Raw genomic sequence first — 24,471 nt, 5'->3', positions numbered from 1 at the left:
TGAAACAAAACAAACACAGTATTCTTTGGTTTAATGTAGTTCGGAGCAATTCTGTAAGAAACTACGACTAATAAACAGCACGCATGCTTCTAATGAAACCTCTGCTGGCTCATGAAGTGGTTGCCAATACAACAGTCTTTCAGATGCTGTAATAAAAGTATGATAAACATTATTTTCATAACACACACACACACCCACACACACTTAAAGCCAAGCTGAAGGCACAACCACTAATAATGAAAAATAACACCAGTTTGGAGAGAGTAGAGTGGGGTGGGGGTATTTTAATAAGGACAGAGAATCAATGCAATTTAATCAATCTTGCCTAATTAAAAAAAATCTATATTGTGAAACAATCAAGGTGCATAAACAAGATTAAAATAAATGAAGGAACTATGCCATGAGCAAGGGAGGGCCTAATTAAAGGGAGTTAATTGGAATTCCATGCCTATGTGTGTTTTGTCGATGCAGCCGACAGGAAATATTACACGTGAGTGCGCTCACCGGAGACCTCACAAACACCCTTCAGCTGAACACACAGAAACAACACCACCAAACTCATGCTTACTCCACGTTTTCTTTCAGCTCTCAATACCCAGACTGGCCAATTTGTGATTGTTAGTGTGTTTACCTGTTTGTAAAGAGAGTCTGTCTCTCGCTGGAGCCGTGTTGTGTTGTGTTTGTTCTTCTCTATCTCCTCCTCTCTCTGTTTCAGGATCTCCTGAAGTCTGCTCAACTCCTTCTGCAGGGCCACAACCTCCTCTCTCCTAGACGGGACCTCCTGCATCTGCTCTGCGAGCTAAACACACGCCACAGCCACACAATGACAATATTAAATACATGTTAATAGTCAAGTAATGTGGATTTTTGATAGCCAGTGCCAGTATCTAAAGATCAGGAACTCATAATCGCCTAGATGAAATTTCCGGATTCTGCTTTACGCATTTTAAGTCATGATTTTGGGATAAAATCTGTTAACATAAATCTCAGTATAAAAATGACTAAATAATAATAAGTATGGAACAACAAGGTAAACTGTGTTTTTGGCTGAGATTCCTTAGTATTATGATTATTGGTAGCTGTTAATAAAGTATAATGAAGCCATAGATCTAAGCAAACAACTTAATATATATATATATATATATATATATATATATATATATATATATATATACATACACAAAAAAATAAAGTATATACAGACAATACCAGTCAAAACTGGAATAATTAAGTGTTTTTTTTTCTGAAAAAAAGTCTCTTATGCTCACTAAGGTTGCATTTATTTGATTTAAAATACAGTAAAAACAGTAATATTGTAAAATATTACAATTTAAAATACCTGTTTTCTATTTTTAGTATATTTTAAAATGTAATTTATTCCTGTGATGGCAAAGCTGAATTTTCAGCATCATTACTCCAGTCTTCAGTGTCACATGATCCTTTAAAAATCATTATAATATGCTTCAATATGTTTGGGGTAAGTAAAAAAAACAAAAAAACAAAACATTTATTCAGCAAAGACACATACAATTGATAAATACATTTATGATGTTACATAAGACTAATTCAAATAAATTCTGTTCTTTTGAACTTTTTATTAATCAAAGAATACGAAAAACCACAAGCATTTTACCCATCAAAAACTGTTTCCAACATTCAAAATAATAAGCAAAATAACAACTTCTTCTGAGGTAAATTCAAGGCTTATTCCTTACAGTTTCTTCCAAACTCAATGAAAAGCAGAGAATATTTGTTTTCGATATGACTAACTTTAAAAGTAGACACTTCAAGCTTTCTAAATACATATCTCTCATGTCTGTGTGGCAAGTATTCATTGAGGTTCGGTTCCTTTTTGATGCGTTTCAGAAAGAAGTTCGCAAAAACTGAGACAGCAGAAAGCGCACTGTGTTTTTGTAAAATAAAGAAAACATTCAAAGTTTTGTAGTTATTGTAAGTGTACGCAAACAAAAATATACCATTTACTGTTTCTGTATGCCAAAAAAATTACGGAGTATTTCAAGTCGATTTTGCTGCTATGTAGAAAAAATCTGTGCGTTCATCGATCCCAGATGGTTAATAATTGAGCACCAATTGATAGTTGATAACTGAGCAGCAAATCAGCACATTTGTATGATTTTTGAGGGATCATGTGACACCGAAGACTGGAGGAATGATGCTGAAAATTCAGCTTTGCATCACAGGAATAAATTACATTTTATAATATATTCAAAAGAAAACTTTAATTTAGATCGTAATATTTCACAATATTACGTTTTTTACTGTATTTTTGATTAAATTAACACTGCCTTCATAGGATTAAGATACTTCTTTAAAAAATATTAAAATATATATACACTCACCGGCCACTTTATTAGGTACACCTGTCCAACTGCTCGTTAACACTTAATTTCTAAGCAGCCAATCACATGGCGGCAACTCAGTGCATTTAGGCATGTAGACATGGTCAAGACAATCTCCTGCAGTTCAAACCGAGCATCAGTATGGGGAAGAAAGGTGATTTGAGTGACTTTGAACGTGGCATGATTGTTGTTGCCAGAAGGGCTGGTCTGAGTATTTCAGAAGCTGCTAATCTACTGGGATTTTCACGCACAACCATCTCTAGGGTTTACAGAGAATGGTCCGAAAAAGAAAAAACATCCAGTCAGTGGCAGTTCTGTGGGCGGAAATGCCTTATTGATGCCAGAGGTCAGAGGAGAATGGCCAGACTGGTTCGAGCTGATAGAAGGGCAACAGTGACTGAAATAACCACTCGTTACAACCGAGGTATGCAGCAAAGCATTTGTGAAGCCACAACACGCACAACCTTGAGGCGGATGGGCTACAACAGCAGAAGACTCCACCGGGTACCACTCATCTCCACTACAAATAGGAAAAAGAGGCTACAATTTGCAAGAGCTCACCAAAATTGAACAGTTGAAGACTGGAAAAATGTTGCCTGGTCTGATGAGTCTCGATTTCTGTTGAGACATTCAGATGTTAGAGTCAGAATTTGGCGTAAACAGAATGAGAACATGGAACCATCATGCCTTGTTACCACTGTGCAGGCTGGTGGTGGTGGTGTAATGGTGTGGGGGATGTTTTCCTGGCACACTTTAGGCCCCTTAGTGCCAATTGGGCATCGTTTAAATGCCACGGCCTACCTGAGCATTGTTTCTGACCATGTCCATCCCTTTATGGCCACCATGTACCCATCCTCTGATGGCTACTTCCACCATGTCACAAAGCTCTAATCATTTCAAATTGGTTTCTTGAACATGACAATGAGTTCACTGTACTAAAATGGCCTCCACAGTCACCAGATCTCAACCCAATAGAGCATCTTTGGGATGTGGTGGAACGGGAGATTCGCATCATGGATGTGCAGCCGACAAATCTGCGGCAACTGTGTGATGCCATCATGTCAATATGGACCAAACTCCCTGAGGAATGCTTCCAGCACCTTGTTGAATCTATGCCACGAAGAATTGAGGCAGTTCTGAAGGCAAAAGGGGGTCCAACCCGTTACTAGCATGGGGTACCTAATAAAGTGGCCGGTGAGTGTATATATATATTCAAAAGTTTAGACCGGTAGGTAATATATATATATAGTATATAATCTATAATGCTCTGTGGAAAATATTTAAGCGTGGCAAACTCTGTTAAATTCAGCTGAGATTACCTTTATTGACATCTGATATAAGTATAATAAAGCCTTTTTTATTATAAATAAATATGGCCAGAAAAGGCAGGAAAGCACAGAGGCCTGAGGGAATTCAGCATGAAGCACGGCTGTGGCACAGAGACATGTAGAGCCGTGGATATATAAGGCCTGTCAAATTCATCCCTCTTTCATTACATGCCTCTCTATAATCACGCACCATCACCTCTATAGTGCAAAAAGAGTGCTCTCTTTCTCTTTCTCTCTGTGTCTGTCTCTTCAGCCGTCTGCTTGGATTAAAATGACATCTCCCCTTGAGTCTTCGGAAATGCCACATGAAGCCGTTACTAACAAACCTTCATGCAAGAGGAGGTGGAGCGGATTGAGGTGTGGTGGTGGTGGGGGGGTTGGATGTGCCCTTCAGCAAAAATGAATTTTCCAATTGCAGTTAGTTCTGCCATGAATAAATAAACAAATGAATAATTGAGAGGGCAACATAAATAAATAACATCACAAACATTTCACAGGCACTCATAAGTTCGGGAGATAACTGGGGCTGAATGCTAATGATAAAAACAGTACATGGAGCAGAATCCAATGCATAATTCACAGCTCGCCCGCTCGCTCGAGAAAAAAAAAAAAAAGTCAAAATAAATTAATAAATATGAAAAAGAAAAATCTCTCAAAGAACTCAAAACATCCAGTCAGCACTGAAGTGACAGGTTTGTCCCATTTAAAACATCCAAGGACACTCTGCCAAACAAATAACTGACCAGTCAGAGATGTATAAATAAACCAGCACAGCCTTCTACTTCAATTGACAAGTTATGCAAAAGTTTGGCACACAGGGAAGCGGGAGACGTGCGGGCGTCAGGTCCATCTTTAGTGTGTGAGTGAGTGTGGATGGACTGGACGGCCCATGTCCTTGATCCTGTCCGCTTTCGGCCTACGGAGACCTTCAGATGCATCCTTCTGATCTAAGGCCAGAATGATATGTTGACAATATCTGATTTTTTTTGCTGACCAGCTTACATCTTCTTTACGAAAAAACCCAAGGTAGACACACTGACCTGCTTAGGCCGAATTTGCAAACTAAATAATTTTTTTTTTTTTGCTTTCTGCACCATCTTTTAAGATCAGAAAACATTGGAAAACAAACGTTCTCCATTGTGCCATTAAAAAGAGTCATGTGATCGTGGTTGGTTTCCCACCTGAGTTGACATCATTCACCACCGTCGCTATTTCAATGACGTACGATAATCGGATTCATATCAGATTTATTTCCACATATGAATGAGGCCTTAAACCGATCGGAGAATATCAGAATCCGTGTGCTTTTTTTCCTGCTTACACGTTCATGGGTCATATCCCGTCACATGGGAGGACAAAATCGAATTGGGTCACTTGAATCATGTAATGTAAATCCAGCCTATGAGTTATTGCACAATCTTAGCACCAAAATAAATGAGTAAACGCTGATATGATCAAGGTAAAATGAAACAATGTTTAAAAGCATGGCTTCTGCTTCTGCCACAGACCCTTTATGGAGACTAAGGGTGTATTCACACCAGGAAAGTCCACTAGTTCACGTACTTTGGTCCGGACCAAATAAAATGTTGATTTTTTTGTTTTTGTTTGGTGTGGTTTGCTTTCACACTGCACTTTTTGCAAGTGAACCAAATTGTGTAAACAAAACCACACTTGTGCTAAGGTCATCCATTCATTGGACAGAAATTCTCAAGCAGGGAAAAGCAGGAAGTGCAAAAACAGGCAATTTTTATTCTTTTACTGATTTGGTGTCATCAGCTACTAACGCAATATGAAGAAACTTATGAGCATCATATGATAAATTTCATATATACGATGTTGTAATTAGGATTTTGCGAAAACGAGTATGTGCTGTAAGACGGTTGTGGACGAGAGAGCATGCTCTTAACTGATAAAGTTAAGAGTGCAGACCAAAGTGCAGACCACATTTCTATGAGGCTCCGCACCTCCTCACAACTCCAAGTTTGTCCGTGAGCTGCCATGCTAAAAGTGCAAACTGTCAACAAACATTCACAACGAACTCTAGTGCGATTCAACTAAATGAGGCAGGTGTGAAAGCACCCTAAGTTGCAATGCCCTTAACATACAGTGTGACCGACCACGTTTACTCACTGTAAAAAATATATATATATATATTTTTTTACAATGAAGTTGTTAACAAAACAAAGCTTATTGGATGACTTTTTACAAGAAATTACTATTTCAGTCTTAGTTGTTTAATTCAATGGGTTACTTGCCATTTCTCAATTATTTGTGAAATATACTAGCAATTTCTGAGTGAAAATTGTTTCACCTACACCCTTTTTTTAAAAAGTGCTATACATATCAGCACATGCTCAGTTTTCTCATGTGTGAATGAATTATGCTAGTATGCTGAGGTTAGCCTATAATAAAAGAAGCTATTTATATAAAGAAGTCTTAAAGGTACCGTAGCGAAAACAGTCCATTTAAAGGGATAGTTCACTTTGAAATAAATTTTTTATATGTTTTAGCTTACCTCAAGGGCATCCAAGATGTAGGTGTCTTTGTTTCCGCAGTAGTTTCAATTTTGATATTTTTAGGTCAAACCGTTCTTGCCACAGCCACGTCCAAGTGATCTGAGGGCGCCGGCGCTTCGGTCTTTTCCGGCAAGCGCCGGAAGTGATCTCTCGCGCGTATACGTCACTCATTGTTTACACAGAACAGAGATTGTAGGTGAGACGGCTAATTAAAAGGGTACTAATTTGTGCTTATCCGGGATGTTTAAACCGTTGTAAAAGAAAACAATAAAAAAAAATTTAAAATAAAACAATTGTATGAGTGACGTACACGCGCGAGAGATCACTTCCGGCGCTTGCCGGAAAAGACCGAAGCGCCCGCGCCCTCAGATCACTTGGACGTGGCTGTGTTTACAAGAGGTAAAAACGATATAAATACTTTTCGTTTTCTCACACAAACCGCTCGGTTCGTGTCTTAGACCATCAATGTGTACTTACATTTACGAGTCATTAAATCATGTTTAATTTGGACTTCTCTGTGCATGCTCTTTGAGGTGGTGACCATAGACCTTTATTAAATATGACTGACAGACAAGAACGGTTTGACCTAAAAATATTAAAATTGAAAATACCGTGGACACAAAGACACCTACATCTTGGATGCCCTTGAGGTAAGCTAAAACATATCAAAAATTAATTTCAAAGTGAACTATCCCTTTAATTCTCAGAGTCAGAGAGAGGATACAAAAGTGGTCGTGACAACATGGATTATGACTTTTTTGGTGTGAGAAAGCTTGATCAAAAGATTTCAGGTCAAAAGCACTTCTTACAGCCTTCTTAAATGTAAAGAATTTTAAGTAATGAACCAAGTAAAGATTCAAGCGAGGCTCTATATACAGTATCTGTAACACATAATTTAAACATGGCCAACAGTTAATTTTTTTTTACAAATAAAAAAAAAAAATAAAGAATAAACCTTCACTAAGCTCCACCTGTTAAGACAAGCTATCTGCTTACTATCAGAGCAAAAACTTGTCTGAGAAAATTAGATTAGAACAAAACTTTAATATATATTTTTTAATAAGGACACAAACAATTTATCGAAAAAGTGACAGTAAAGAGGTTTATAATAATGTTACAAAATATTTCTATTTCAAATAAATGCTGTTCTTTTGAACTGTCTATTCATCAAAGAATCCTGAAAAATGTATCATGGTTTCCACAAAATATTAAGTAGCACAACTGTTAATAATAAGACATGTTTCTTTAGCAGCAAATCAGCATATTAGAACGATGTCAGAAGGATCATGTGACACTGAAGACTGGAGGAATGATGCTGAAAATACAGCTTTACATTTAAAAAATATGAAAATAGAAAACAGTTCTTTTAAATTGTACTAATATTTCACAATATTAATGTTTTCCACTGTATTTGTTACCGCATTTATAAATGCAGCTTTAGTGTGCATAAGTACGGAGCCCCCCTAGTCCCACTTTGTCAAAAAAAATTATTATAACCATCTCATGGCCTCAAGATAGTAACTCGTGGCCTCAAGATAGTAACTCGTGGCCTCAAGATAGTATCTCGTGGCCTCAAGATAGTATCTCGTGGCCTCAAGATAGTATCTATCAGTATCTATAGAGATACTATCTTGAGGCCACGAGATAGTTATAATAATTTTTTTTGACAAAGTGGGACTAGGGGGGCTCCGTACATAAGAGACTTTTTTTAACACTAAAAATATGTGTAAACCTTAAAAAACAGACAAAAGATGAGCGGACGAAATGATTGACAGGTTTTCCTCACCTCTTCGTGTGTAGAGGTCAGACTCTCCTGAGCGGCCCGCAGGTCTGCCGTCAGTCTCAGAACCTTCTCGTCTCTATCGGACACCTACCACACAGACAGCTTTTACTCGACAGGAGCCTTACCAGACACAGTTTTACCAAAGTATGTGGTGCGTTGTACCTCGTCCTGCTCTGCTTTGTGTTGCTCTATGAGCCACTCGCAGTCTTTCTCCTGATGCTGGATGTCACAGTTCAGCTCAGCTATTCTGGAGGCCAGAAGATCCCTCTGCTTCTCTGCTTCATGAAGCCTGGAGACCATAGACTCCTCTTCAACCAGCTGTTGGTGCATAGGAACAGAGATGCAAGATATGTTATTGTAGGTCAGGTTGCATCATGCTGGTCAGTGGATGCGTTTATTGATGTGCAGATCATGGAGGCTGGAGAGGGTGTAGTATCAGGTAGTGTATCGATGCTCATCAGTCCTAAGCTCTCTCTGATCTCTCTCTGATCTAGACCTGCTAGCGGCTTTCCTTGCACAACACATTACACTGCACTTGTTTATTCCAATTGAGTGGCAGACTGAATAAACAGTCAATAAAACTAGTTCAAAGTAAAACATGCAAAAGGAAAAAAAGGCAGGTTCGTGGCAACAAGTATTGAAGAACTTCTAAGCACCTTCTCTCTCAGAAAACAGCCCATACCAGCAGCTGTCTATAGTCTCAGCTTCAGACATCACGTCCAGTAAATTACGTAATTAGATAACTTTTTTCAAGTAGCTAGTAAAGTAATGCATTACTTTTACCTTTACAACAACATATCTGAGTTACTATCTTAACCCTTGTGCACTGTTCGAATTCTGTGTAGACCCTTTATGGAGCGGGTCAAATTGACCCTAATTGGATTCAATACAATTCCTCAAAAATCACACTATGAAAAACAACAAAGATTTAGATACAAACTGTAAACTTTTGATATCAACATTTGTCAAACATTACAAAAACATTATATCTGAAAATATGATTTATAAAAATGTTTTTAAACCATTTTTTAAACCAATTTTTGACAAAATTGGAAAATAAACAGTATACTGACTTTTTTTGCATATACTTTTTTTTTTACTTTTTTTATTTATTTTATTTTTTTACTTTTTATGCTTTGAACATCGTAACTGAACAAAAAATGTTGCTGTATAATGTTGCCTAAAACTTTCCCTAGTTTCCAAAGACCTAGTTCTCTAGTTTAATTATTCACTCACAGGGAAGTGAGAAACCAAACATAACAAAATCATACATCATATAAACGTTTTTAATTTATTTATTGGATCTGTGAAGCTGCCTTTGAAAATCCTACATAAAAGTTTTGGTTAAAAGCTAGGTATTTTAGATATCTTGAATATTGAAATGAGAGCTTCTTTTACTATCTGTGTCTGACAAAGATTTTCATCTGTAATTTGCAAATAATTCTAAACAATTTTAGCTTATTCAAGTGTGTTTGGTTAGGGTTAGATCACTTTTAGATACACTTGCATGTTAGAACTGGAGTTGAAGTGCCCTTACATACAGAAAATAAATGTTTTTATTTTGTGTCTGTACAGTTGCTTTTGAATGGCTGCATATGAGGGTCAAATTGACCCGCGAACATCACGAACGTAAGTAATTTTGTTTGTATATATCAAAACACATCAGCATGTTGAAACTTTGCATGCATGTTCATCATGATAAATGAGAAAAAGTCACAAAATATCAAGAAAAAAAAAAACAAAGGTTAACCAGTATTTCCAACAACTAGAAAATCGAAACGGGTCAAATTGACCCGCAACATAACACACTGTAAAAAATAAAAAGTTGAGTAAACTTAAAAAAATAAAGCAACCAGCTGCAAAGCATTTTTGAGTTTACTCAACTTCAGTGGTCGAAGTTTATCCAACTACCAGTCCAACTCAAAGAAACGAGTAAGCACAACTACAGAGGTCCTGAAGTTCAGTAAACTCAAAAAAGCTTTGCAGCTGGTTGCTTTATTTTTTTAAGTTAACTCAACTTTGAATTTTTTTAAGTTAACTCAACTTTTTATTTTTTTAAGTTTATTCAACTTTATTCAATTTTCCTCTAACCTATTTTTACGTACTATTTTCTCACCCAAATTATTATATGGCCATGACATTATAAGAGTCCAAATGCAGGGATTACTGTAAATACAATGCAAAGACTTTCAACATTACAAAAAATCTTTATTGAAACTTTTGTTGCAAAATGGCACATTTTCTGTCAGCATGAGGTAAAGAATTAGTGCTGGAATTATACAACACAAATTATTTTAAAGTGCTGAGTAACAACATTTGTCTTTAAGTGCTAGAGTATCAAGCATAAAATGCTGCAGCAATAAACAAGTTACAACACACCTTGCATGGTATTTTAAAATTTTGTCTTACATTTAAGCACATCCATGCAACAAACTTTCTAAAGCAATCAAGTAGCAAACTGTTAAAACAACATTTGACCTTACGTTAAAACTCAGCAACAACAGATAAACACCTTACATTTGGGCTGGAATGGACAGTGGCAACTTTGTCTTTGACAAAGCTTAAGATCCCCATCTTCATCCCCTTTGTGTATTCGTCTTCTGGCTCTGTGTCCTGGAGTAAAAAGCAGCATAAAAACAGGGTGAGTAAATTTAATTTATCTTAGTTTATATCTGCTGTATTCATATTCTTGTACACTCTTTCTTATTATATTAATCTTATTTATTCTTTACTATTGCTACACTTTTTTAATCTCATGATTGTGTCCTCTATTGTTTTCACAGGTTGAAGATCAAAGGGAATGTCTCAATATCAAGTTTTTCAATGTCACAATATTGCGAAATAGTAATATTCCATTGTGTTCGCTTTGGCATAACACATTTGTGCTACCAGGTGAAATCAGACTGATCACTGAGAAAAAGTCAAATAAGATTATTCAGTAACGCTTAACAATAAGGTTTCATTAGTTAACTACATTACTTAACATGAACTAATAATGAACTGCACTTCTACAGCATTTATTCATACATTTTCTAATACATTATTAAAACCAAAAGTTGTATTTGTAAACATTAGTTAATGCACTGTGAGCTAACATGAACAAACAATAAGATTATTCAGTAACGCTTAACAATAAGGTTTCATTAGTTAACTACATTACTTAACATGAACTAATAATGAACTGCACTTCTACAGCATTTATTCATACATTTTCTAATACATTATTAAAACCAAAAGTTGTATTTGTAAACATTAGTTAATGCACTGTGAGCTAACATGAACAAACAATAAGATTATTCAGTAACGCTTAACAATAAGGTTTCATTAGTTAACTACATTACTTAACATGAACTAATAATGAACTGCACTTCTACAGCATTTATTCATACATTTTCTAATACATTATTAAAACCAAAAGTTGTATTTGTAAACATTAGTTAATGCACTGTGAGCTAACATGAACAAACAATGAACAGTTGTATTTTAATTAACTAACATTAAAACGATTAACAAATAGAGTAACAAATGTATGGTTTATGGTTAGTTCATGTTAGTTTATACATTAATGTTTGCAAATTAAACCTTTTTGTTAAGCGTTACCGATTATTAAATAAACTATTTTTTACCATCACTTTGTCTCCTACTTTCTACTCTTTCCCCTTGCCTCTTGTCTGATAGAACAGTTAGTTGATGTGTTTTGGATAACAGACAAAACTGTTATCTCCTGACAGGATTTGGGGAAGGATCTCAGGTATGAGTATATGTGCTGATACGCATCTTCTTACCAGGCAAGTCCTCAGAAAGTTTCCTGACTTTTCCCTCATAAACACCGGGAGCCCTTTGAGAGCTGTAGCCTTTCTATGAGCAAAGACATCAGATGTCTGAAAGACAGAAAAACAAATACAGAACAAGTTATATCCAACCAGAAGCAGAAATAACGCTACAAATGAAGTGTTACAGGCAGCCGTTTTCTTTTCGAGAGATCATTTAACTTTGATGTGAACTTTGCAGATCGATTGCATGCACAAATACCTACATTTCACACTAAAAAAGGGGTAAAATCCAAAAATATCATAGTAGTTCACTTTAACCAGAGATCTTTGAGAGAGATTTGGTAAATACTTGATTATCAAGTTGGTCCAGGAGGGTTTTCATTTCCTCTCCATATGCTCCACCACGGGCTCTGTACAGCTTGATCATCGGTGATGCATATTCATCCAAAGATGAGAAAAAGGTGCTCTTCAGGTTGGTGTGAGTAATCCGGTAAAACTCCGCAGATACCTTTAAAAAAAATAGTTAACAGTAAGAATAAAGTCTACACAACGTAAACAATGCTGGCCATTCGTTTAGGACATCAGCCACAAGAGGTTCTTAGTTGACTATTTCCTTTCTTGTCAGTGGGAATGTCAGTTCCATTTTTGAGTCAACAAATGCCATGTTGAGATGTTTCTTCTTCAATTTGACTGTGTCATGTTTCTTCAAATGATTTCTGATATGGTTTAAAAACTGAGATGGCTGACAAACATCTTTAAAATCACATAACTCAGACGAAAAATTAAAGTGCTCTGTAACTGCAATAGTCTGTTTGTATGCTCTTGTCAAATGTGATTTTAACGCACCTAGAGTTTTGAAAGTGCAGATGAAGTCAGTATACAAGCAAGGATGCTGCCAGGATCGCCCTTGATAATGGTGAAATCTGTAGTGTTTCAAAAGGACCTCTCTGCTACTGTGGGCAAATTTGCTAAACTTACACTGCATTCCAAACCTATAAAAAAATAAAAAAAATAAAAATGTTAAAGATGTGCAATGTTACATTTCTACAAAATTAATATTAAAGGTAATTAACTAAGAATGAACAATACTTGTACAGCATTTATTAATCTTAGTGTTAATTTCAACATTTACTAATACATTATTACAGTCAAAAGTTTTATTTGTTAACATTAATGCACTGTAAACTAAAACGAAAAAACAATGAACAACTGTTTTTTGTTAACTATTATTAAAGATAAATAAACGCTGTAAAAAATGAATAGCTCATTCTTAATTCATACATTTACTAATGTTAACGAATGAGAACTTAATCTAAAGTGTTACCATATACCACACACATGCTACGTTAATAAAAATGAAATAATATCCAAAATAAAAATTCAGCTGCTTCATAACATTACTGACAGACAACAAAACATATATTAGATTGCTGCTACAGTCAAGTTACATGATTTGAATCATTTGGACATTAAAGCTAATGTCTGCATCTTTTGGCGTTCAAGCAGTTAACCAGAACTGCATGCTCTTGTGGAAGAACATTGTAGCCGGAGCTACTTCTCTCCATTTATGTCTGACGAGTGACGCCCGTTTCACACACACAAAAAAAGCGGTTTGAAAAATAAATTCATGATGTAACGTTACTCGCTCATTTGATAAAAATTTAACACACAAAAAAAGTTAACGTTACATATTGTAGCTTTAAGGAGAGCTGAAAAGCGCGCCACTTTAAAACAAAGGAACAGAACGTGGAACAGTAGCAGCTAACGTTTTATGGAGATGACTACTGACTAGACTAACGTTAAATCAAACATATAACGTTATCACGGTTCAATCACACGTCCTTAACACTTGGTCGTGTATAACTTACAGCACAATAGGCCTACAGTAAACAGAACGACCATTAACAAAATTAACACTATCTATACAACACAAAATCCACTTCTATAACATGTTATTGTTTTAATCGACGCACTCTAACCGTGTATTTTTTATGACCTCCAAATGTTAGCAGCTGAGCTATAAAGATTGCTATCACTGTCTGAGCTTGTTTGAATATATAACGTTAACGTGCTATAGAATGAGTTATTTTTCAGGAACATAAAATTGCACTTTATAGTTTAGGAGTAACTTAACGTTACAGTTTATTTATCTTAATTTCAACCATAAAAGAAAACTTACCTCTTAACAGACGAAATCCACTCCCGAGTCCCCTCGTCAGCGTGATTGAAGAGGGAAACCCCGTGCAAGTTACCGCGACGACAGACCGCGCATGCGCAACAACAGGAAGTTAAACGGTCGAAATTATAGATCAAAATATTAAGTTTTCTCAACTTAATTGTTTGTGTTCATTGGACAAAATACTAGTGCACTTGCAGTTAAAACGTTTTTATAAGTAAACTCAACATTGCAGTCAAAAATTTGCCCACTCAACTTACAATTTTAAACTGAGTTAACAATTTGCAAGTTGGATTTTTTACAGTGCACAAGGGTTAAATAAGTAATGCAAGTTACTTTGTGTTCCCATTAATTGACTGACAGCTCTCCTATTCCCATGTTGAGAGAAATCAGAAGTAAGTGTAGATGCGTTGTGTGGGTATGCAAGACTAGCTGCTGTCAAACATTAGCAAAGTGGTAAGCGTAGCGGTTTTTGCTATATTTCACTTGAAACGGGCCTCGCAACAGAAGAGCCCTGGCCCCTGCCATCACGGAAATGCCCCTGGTGCAAAAATGCCACCAAAATGAATAAAAATGCCCCTCAAAAATCAAGATATATGAGGCAAAAATGTCCCTATTTGAGTTCTTGTTTTTAATATTTGTATCAGGATATAGAGTGCCGCTTTCCCCAATATCAGCATGATTGCCAATGTGATGGTGTTGATTTTATACAACAGTTCAATAAACAAGTAGTTTATGTTAGGGTGACTTTCATTTTAGACTTAGAACCTGTTTTTGCTCTATTTTGCAACAAATGCACAGTAGAACCATTGTGCGTTTTGATGGAATCGTTTGACTGAATTAATGAACGAATGACTCACTGTTTAAGACTTTTTTCCAATAGTTTAATTTTATATATTTATATCTCGCACCTGCGATTGATAAAATCATACCTGAGGTCCACCATGCTTCAATGAATATTGTCCGCACATCCTTAAATGTCAATTGAACAAGACGTTATGAGATCGCTGAGGGGCTGAGAGAGTGACGAAGATTGAATGTTGATTTTGTTTTCGGTCGGGATTGTAATGCGTGGATAGTGGAAGATGAATAGGTTTATGAATAGAATATTAAGAGTGAAATAAGAGTTAACAATAACAGAGATAAAGTAATCACAGTCGCATTGCATACATTGTTTGTTTGAAACTGTTTGTTTGAAATGGGCGTCTGAATTGCAAAGGCCTCCTCTGGTGGAAAGTGGCTACGGTTAGCATCTATTTACCAATGTCTGCCTGGCAGCAAATCAGGTACGACTAATGGGCAACTGTCATGCGTGTCATATTCATGAGCTAAGATGATTAGTTGGCCCTCAACAATTTTCAGATTCCTACACGCTTGTGAAAAGGTACTTAAAGATAAAACTAGTGAAGTGCCTAGTGAGGAATGTATAATAATTAATTTAATGATGAATATGCATGAAAATAAAATATTCTATTTCACCTCAAATTTGTGCATGCATGCATGCATGCATGCATATATATATGTATGTGTGTGTGTGTGTGTGTGTGTTCAGAAATAATATGTATAATATGTAATATTATAATTTGATGTGTGTTATATATATATATATATATATATATATATATATATATATATATATATATATATATACACTCACCTAACGGATTATTAGGAACACCTGTTCAATTTCTCAATGCAATTATCTAATCAACCAATCACATGGCAGTTGCTTCAATGCATTTAGGGGTGTGGTCCTGGTCAAGACAATCTCCTGAACTCCAAACTGAATGTCAGAATGGGAAAGCAAGGTGATTTAAGCCATTTTGAGCGTGGCGTGGTTGTTGCTGCCAGACCTGGTCTGATGAGTCTCGATTTCTGTTGAGACATTCAGATGGCAGAGTCAGAATTTGGCGTAAACAGAATGAGAACATGGATCCATCATGCCTTGTTACCACTGTGCAGGCTGGTGGTGGTGGTGTAATGGTGTGGGGGATGTTTTCTTGGCACATTTTAGGCTCCTTAGTACCAACTGGGCATCGTTTAAATGCCACGGCCTACCTGAGCATTGTTTCTGACCATATCCATCCCTTTATGGCCACCATGTACCCATCCTCTGATGGCTACTTCCAGCAGGATAATGCACCATGTCACAAAGCTCGAATCATTTCAAATTGGTTTCTTGAACATGACAATGAGTTCACTGTACTAAAATGGCCCCCACAGTCACCAGATCTCAACCCAATAGAGCATCTTTGGGATGTGGTGGAACGGGAGCTTCGTGCCCTAGATGTGCATCCCACAAATCTCCATCAACTGCAAGATGCTATCCTATCAATATGGGCCAACATTTCTAAAGAATGCTTTCAGCACCTTGTTGAATCAATGCCACGTAGAATTAAGGCAGTTCTGAAGGCGGAAGGGGGTCAAACACAGTATTAGTATGGTGTTCCTAATAATCCTTTAGGTGAGTGTATATATGTGTGTGTGTGTGTGTACATGTTTTTCTATCCCGGTGGGGACTTAAACCTGAATGAACACAGACTCATGGGGACTCGTGTCACTGTGGGGACCTAAATTGAGGTCCCCATGGGTAAACACGCTTATAAATCATACAGAATGATGTTTCCTGTGATGGGTAGGTTTAGGGATGGGGGCAGTGTAAGGGGATACAGTTTGTACAGTATAAAAACCAATACGTCTATGGAGAGTCCTCACAAAGATAGTAAACCAGACATGTGTGTGTGTGTGTGTGTGTGTGTGTGTGTGTGTGTGTGTGTGTGTGTGTGTGTGTGTGTGTGTGTGTGTGTGTGTGTGTGCGTGCGTGTGTGTGTGTTCAGAAATAAATTACATATTAAGATATATTAAAATAGAAAACTGTTCTATTAAATTTTAATGATATTTCACAATGTTAATGTTTTTACTTGATTTTGGATTAAATAAATGCAACCTCAATGAGCATAAGAGAGTTAAAGTATCTCTCAAGAATTCTGTTTCCTGGCTCAAAGCTTCCAGTTTGTCCTCATGCTGACCATGCTAAAAGACCCAGAACAGGCTTCAATTAAAAACAGCAGGGTTCAAAACAAAGAAAGAGAAAAAAAATCATCTTCCGTTTCTATATGAGGACAGTACTGGAATATAATGTTCCATTCTTTCTGCCCTCCATGCATTCTGGATGCAGGGCAAATTGACGATTTAAGGAAATGGTTCAATTTTTAGGGAGCGAGCAACAGCCTTTCTCACATTAAATGGCAAATTGGATAACCTGGGCTCAAACCACTTTGTCTGTTATTATTGGAAATGATTGTGGATTACACATAATTATCTGCTAAAGTACCATTCCCCCCTTTTTTCCAAACAGAATGATCCAACTTCAAATAAAATATGATTTTAGTGCATTTCTGTGAGTGTATGCAGGATATAAAGCAGTGAATAGAGCATCTAAACATATTGCCTACAGTAATCATGAAGGAAGACACGACACAAATTCAAGCAGCAGGGGTCCTTGGAGCGTTTTGTCAGGATTTGTGGTGAGTCTGGTTGGTATTTGGGGTCGTGTGAAGGGTATAATCTTAAGTAATGAGTGAATTCCCTGAGTTTAACTATTGCACAAGGACAATATTATTATGGACGCAAAAAATATTTGACATCAGAAACAGATTATACAGGGTGGTGACTTCATTTAATTCATCAGTTTTTGATTGGATGGAGGCAGATCTGCATGCGAATTTACTGCAGATTGTAAGAAAGGGGCGGGGTTTAAGATGACATGATGATTGGAGAAGTCTGAGAGAGAGTCACAAGAGAGAAGTCTGTCATTTAACTGAAAGATATAGCCTCGGAAAACCCAGACAACTTCCGGCAAATTTAGATTTGCTCTGAAAGTTAGTCTGGGAAAGAGCACATTCAAGCCCATTTCCAATCCGTCAAATCGAGGCACCAATCAGAAACGTTGGGGCGGGCTTTACACGATGACGACAGCGCTGGGATTTTGAAGCAGATTTTGTAGCCTACATTACAAAGATGGATGCCGCCGTCGAACATCACTCGTTCGAATCAGCTATCGCGTCTGTTTTAAGCGATTTGAATGTTTCCTTTTTGTTAAAAACCGAACAAACAACAACACTCGGAGATGTGTCTCCGCCGCTCTGCATACGTCATCTCCTTCATCGCTCTGATTGGTTTTAGGTCTATCCGCGACGTCCGTTGGTGACGCCCCTCTGGAAATGATTTGTCTATGACGCTTTGCCAGACCATAACTCAGTTACAACTGAGAATGGTCTGGTTTTAACCAGGCTATGAAAGATCCAGTTATGACATTTTGATTCAAAATTATGGTAAAAAAAATAAATAAAAATAGGATGAATCGTTAACAGTAAGGTCAATAACATGCATTTAGAAAATAGATTGGATTAATTTACATGTCATGCTGACATTAAGGACTCTTTAATCTAAATATAAATATACTTGAAACTAAACTTAGAAAATACAGCTTTTGGTAACACTTTCTACAGACATTCTACAGACTATAAGTAACTTTGCAAGTACATGTCAAGTAATTCTACTAACCAAATCCCTAACCTAACAATTTACTAAAACTCTAATGAGAGTTAGTTGCCTTGTAGTTGCAAATTAAAGAGAGTTGGTTGACTTGTAGTTGTAAATTAATGAGATTTAGTTGACATTTAGTTGCAAAGTTACTTATTATTGTTAGTGGAATGTCTAAAGTGGATTATCAGAATAAAGTGTTACCCAGCGAAAAAAAAAAAAAAAGTATGCAACCAAATCCTTTGTCCTGTGAATGTTAGCAAACTGACTTACTGGCCATCATTAATAAACTGCATTTTTTCTGTTCCTTCCGCCTGTTAAAGATTGGAACTAAACTATTGTCTAGGTGCACATTAAGCATGTTTTAAAGTGGTCCACCGATTGGAGCTGAGCTTAATTTGTCCCCAGTGTGTGGATGTGTGAATGAGGAGAGGTCACGGGGTCACAGTCAGGCGACCTCTAGCCATCCACCCGTTCTTTCTCATTTATTTCCTCCAGTCTTTCCTCTGGTCTCCATCACAGCTCTTCACCTGCCTCCATCCTCAGCTTTACATCTAAAATCTCACTCCTCTTCTACATTTTCCTCTCTAAATTTTGTATTTTGAGTAGACTGTAAAAAGTTAACAGGTTAAAGCATGTATATTGATCAAATGTGTAACGCCCTTATTATTATTTCTAAAATGCCATGAATGCCTTTATTGAAATTATAACTGCTTCATTCTGTTTGTATGATTTCAAACTGATCACACATGCATAAAGTCCTACCGTTAAATATGTGAATTTAATGACTTTTTTGACCTTGACCTTTATCCGTTAAATCTACTCTCTGTTTCCCCCCTCGTGTGTCGTTCCCCTGCCCTCACCGCTATATGGAGTGTGTCCACATCACCCTGCAGACTGCAGGTCTTCTCCTGCTGTGGTTTCAGGCTGCTGACGGCCCGTTCTCGGCTGTCCTGGGTCTGCTGGAGCTGTGTGTGTGCGTGCCGGAGACTCTCTGAGACGGAGTGCCATCGCTCTTTCCATTCCTTCAGCTCTTTCTCCTTCTGGTCAAATCCTCTCTGCAACTCTGCAGTCAGCTCTTCCTGATGCCTGACCTACACACACATGTACAGGAAGCTTTATACATGCATGTACAGTGGCAGCAAATCCTATTTGGAAAATGCATGAATGTCATCGGACTAGATACAAAAATATCAAACCGAGTACCAATTACTTTACTCCTATGAAGCCTACTGTATGCATCTTTCAAAATCTACTAAATTATCAATATGATAAAAACTTTGCTGAAAAACCTGTTGTACACAATCTACTACATCCCTTCGTTTTCAGATTGATAGCTTAAACTTTTTTAGTAACTAAAAGGTATTTTAGTATCACTCTAAAGCGGTCCACCTTCAGGTCGTGGTTCATGTCTTTTTGCTGTGAAATCTTTACTGATTTTTATAAAGTAAATGTAAGAATAACTTTTATATTGCTATTTCATAATGAACACTTTCTGAACAGAAGCTACTTAGGTTTGCTTGATTATCCATACATCATTTTTTTTAGTAAAATCATGTTAAAATATGAGTATCAAATATGATTCATAAGGATTTTGAGGAACGTTTATTTGTTCATGTCTCAATCCTCATTGTATCGCACTGCATTATTGTTTTAAAACTACAGAGCTTTGATCAGAAAAATAAGCATTTAAGACGTACTATCGGAAGATATAGAGTGACAACTATGCATTTTATGTACTGTAAGTAATCTGATATACTGTTAAAAAGATGTCATTGAGTTACATTACAAGCTATCAGGATTTTCAAGTTTCAAGTTTGTTAGGTTTTAAATTATACAGGGTTTCCATATGTTTTGACCAATACATTTCCATGACAGAGTGGATTTAAAAAAAAAACCCACACATCTACTCTGTTGGAGCTTTGGCCCTGTGTTGACACATTGATCCATTGTGTTCATGTGGGCAAACCAAATTTGAATCTGGCTTACAACATTTCCAGATATCATTCATCTTTGCCATAATTTCCTGTCCTATCTCTCACTGTCCGTACAAATAAAAGTAGCAAAAAGGCCAATACACTGAGCAGAAGAGTTTAAGACAGCTGAGACCACATACAGTATGTACATCACAGCTCCAGCTCCAAATATACAGAATCCTCAGTAAGAAGTTCTACATTTACATAAACCTTTTAATGAATGCTGCATCACTACGTGACTGACGTCCACACACAGATGAGAAGTGACCTTGTCCATCAGCTCTCAAACACATCTAGAATCTTTAACGAGTCTTCACAGACAGCCTCAAAGGCCCGTATGTATTTTATGAACCGACGGACTCCTGCGGTGAAAGGATCAGCGCATGAAAGTCTACGCGAATGAAATGAGCGTAAGTAAGTGTGAAAATATACTGCGGCGGGCACCTCGGCGGACCCCTCTATTAATCAAGCTGTCTGCGTTGTGTTTGGAAAGTAATCTTGTCCGAGGAGCGGAGGAAATCGCAGCAGTAAGTGGCGGCTGGTCGCACTTTGAAGCAGCTGTTTTACTGAGGTCCCAAAGCGCATGGAGGCCAAAGTGTAAAAACAAGAAAGACTGAGCGCTCCCCTCAGGTTACCCTCCTCACGCTTACACGGGTACAGCCTACCTAAGGCCAAAAGTATGCTTCCCTTGTCCTCGTCTCACAGACATACTTTCCGCCATCGGCACAGTCCACTGATGTCCACACACACCATCCGCATGCAGTCCAATTTTGTGTCTGCGTCTGTACGGACTTGTGTGTGGAAAATAATACACATGTGCAAGTAAATTGAGCGCTTGAAAAGAAAGGTGGACCAAACGCGTCCATCTGCACTCAAGGTCAATAGGTCAAAGGTCAAGGTCAAAGGCTTGTGCGCTCAACTGTGCACAGGTGGAAAAACAACCTTAACACTTCCTCTGTGCACTTCACCCTTCAGGGAAAGGATGGATTAGAATGGACAACTAGTCTTCCAACAACCAACTAGTCAGTTAGTGAGGTCGGCTAGTTTATAGTGCTTACTTAAGACCGGATTAGTTGACTAGTTCAAATTGAGTACAGGGACCCTCAGAGGACCGCAAAGGGATCAGTGGAAAAGTTCAGAAAAAATTGTGTAAAAATCATTTTTATTATTATTATTACAACTTCATGAATTTTCAAACTGGTGTCAAGGTAAAGGTTGAAAAGGTTGTTAAGGGGCATCCACATATAAATACATAAATTCAATATTCCAAATTAAATATTATTTTATTCATTCTTCTTTCTGAAGACTGGTCAGAAATTATGAGATAAATCATACTTATTTTATTTTATTGACAGCTATAGTTTATTTTTGGGGTTGTATATTAAACGGGTAAAAAGTACATTTATAAAAAAAATTATGGTAACACTTTATTTTAAGGTAGTAAAGTTGATTAACTACATGTACTTACTATAGGGTTAGGATTAGGGTCTGGTTTAGGATTATAAATTATAGTAACTACTTGTCACATGTAACGCTGCAAAATAAATTAATAAATTATACATATAGTATATCAAATTAAAATATATAGTTATAATATAAAATATATAGTTATATGGTATAAAATATGTCGTTAATATATAAAATATATATATATATATAAAATATATAGTTTCCTTGATATTTTAGGAAGGGGGTCCTCGTAAGAGAATCATTATATTTGGGGTTACGGGGTATCAACAAGTTTGAAAACCTCTATTAAAGCTACAATATGTAAGATTTTTGTAATAAAATATCCAAAAATCACTTGCACAGTGTGATATATTTCCTGCAGGTGTGTACTTACAATATCCCAAAAGTTCCCAAAGATTTTTCATTTCAGAGAAATTCCAATTTTAAATTGACTCCGTTCATTTGTTGCCTGTCAATGGCGTAATATCCGCGTTATCCCTGGTTTCCACTCGTACTGCCATAGTAACCATGGCGACAGACGTGGACAACTGCGTTACGTCTAGCGGCACGCTCACGCTGTTGTGGTTTCGTTCAAACATTATGGACCAAGGCCATCAGACTTTGGGACAAAAGGAGAACTAAAACGAGGATCAATATCAGCATGGCGTTTTCGAGATGCCGAGAACTCCACGTCCGTTACAAAGAGACGCCACTCTTATATGTACTTTATTAGACAGGTGAGCTAATGTACATACAACTAATCAATGTTATATAGCTCAACATGATTAAATGTTAGAATATGATCAGTATGTTATTCTAATGTTGATCTAGCTTACTGCTAGTCTCATTTAGGCAACAAACTAACACATAGAATAACATTATAACTTTCAGTATTAATTCAGCACTTGCAGGTAGTTTGGTAGAATGAACTGTCCTTATTCCTTTATATCTGCGGGACACGTGTGTGGCGCTGATATCTGTCTCTCATTAGCAATCGCGCCCTGCTTCATACCACAGTCATGTTAAAAACATCAATGTATTCATGTTTACATTATTAGATGATTTTTACATTATTATTTAAACATTATTAGATCCTTCGGCATGACGACAAGTTCCATGATTCCGCTTGTGCGTCATCAACCTACGCCTTTGTTATTGTAAGAGGTTAGCGACCCCTAGCCACGAAAAAAATGACATATTATGGTTTTAACTTGGAAAATGTGTCGTTTTGCACGTCAGTTTTTATCAGAGCATCTTTTCAATAGTGGCCTGTTGAGCATGACTGGCGTTAACTGTACCTCCTGATGCTGAGATCTGGCCTCTGCAGCACATTAATATTACATCTCATTTTAGGGCCAGTCATAATATTAGACGTTTTTTTTGAGCGGAGCCATCACTGGCGATTGTGTAGGCGTGTGTGTGGGGTCTCTGTGTTAAAAACACGTGCTGTCGCAGCTCTAATTCAAATTATGGCAAGGTTATGACTGGCACTTAACTGCGGTGAGGAAGACATTGCTTAGAAGCTAATAGGCAGTGGATTGTTGAGAGACCTTGTCCTTGAGTTGATCTTCTCTCAGTCGTTTCAGCTCCTCGGCCTTTACACAATCCTGCAGCAAGAGAGAGGGAGAGATGAAGAGAACAGAGAGGTGCTGAGGGATGAATGCGAAAAAACAACAGTAAAAGAAAGTAAAGAAAACGCACAGTCCTTCAGAGTGTGTCCAAGAGAAGATGATCTATCTGACCTCTGCTGTTTAGGTACACTGCAGGAGAATGCAACAATGGCTTTTTGTTGTATCGTCTCCACTATCGTTCTTCTTTTGAAGGGAAAAACTCACGCAAGGTCTCAGACAAGGCGTGAGTGTTAAACAAGTGCTGAACACATTTCACATTTATTTTCTGGCCATTTTTTAATAAAACTGTGCATAGTGCATATCCTGTGTTGATTAGTTAAAAGTTTTCATGTTGTATCCAACAAAGATACACAATGAAGCATTAGAATGTGACAAAATGGAAGGCCATCATTATAGGCTACACAATAAACTGAACTAAAAACAAAACACAACATACTGGAAAGCTACCATAAATTAATGTTGACAGGAGATGACAATTGTTAGTCATAGAAGAGAGGATAAAAAAAAAATAAAAAAAACGAAGCAAAGTGAAACAATAACAAAACAAAAAAAAACACAAAAAGAGAAAACAAGCCTTGAAATACACAAAAATAAATAATTATTAATGATTATTAAATATTAATAATTTTGTCAATTAAATATTTAGACAAGCAAAACATCCCAAAAAATAAAAATTTTATGAATGTACAATCTGGTGTTTCATTTGTTGTCAATATTCCACAACAATGTACATCGTCCCTACAGCTAAATTTGTGCCTTCAGCATATGTTATAATTATAAAGTAGCATATTTAATAATAATAGATACATATACGATTTATTAATTACATATTTTTTTTAAATCCGATTACATGATGGATTACATCATTGTGCAAAGAATCCTAATCAAATTAAATACTTACATCATTACTAAATTTGATCTTTTCTTTCAATAT

The 24,471-nt window shown here is 36.7% G+C and overlaps 1 protein-coding gene across 1 annotated transcript in view; it reads right to left on the bottom strand.

Annotated features, from left to right (window-relative positions):
• The window catches only part of LOC130100351 (polyamine-modulated factor 1-binding protein 1), a 239,432-nt gene that overhangs the window by 39,064 nt on the left and 175,897 nt on the right, over positions 1–24,471 (bottom strand). The window contains exons 10-14 of the mRNA XM_056265779.1: positions 23,457–23,513; positions 19,345–19,575; positions 8,150–8,305; positions 7,991–8,074; positions 632–799 (exon numbers count right to left, since the gene is read on the bottom strand). Coding sequence (XP_056121754.1) covers positions 632–799; positions 7,991–8,074; positions 8,150–8,305; positions 19,345–19,575; positions 23,457–23,513 — 696 coding nt within the window. The remainder of the gene's footprint in view (positions 1–631; positions 800–7,990; positions 8,075–8,149; positions 8,306–19,344; positions 19,576–23,456; positions 23,514–24,471) is intronic.

This window comes from Rhinichthys klamathensis, unplaced genomic scaffold (assembly GCF_029890125.1).
Source record: "Rhinichthys klamathensis goyatoka isolate OS25496 unplaced genomic scaffold, OSU_Roscu_1.1 h1tg000240l_1, whole genome shotgun sequence".
Taxonomy (NCBI): Eukaryota; Metazoa; Chordata; class Actinopteri; order Cypriniformes; family Leuciscidae; genus Rhinichthys; species Rhinichthys klamathensis.
The sequence above is the reverse complement of the archived record's forward strand: the minus strand, read 5'-3'. Positions and strand labels throughout refer to the sequence as shown.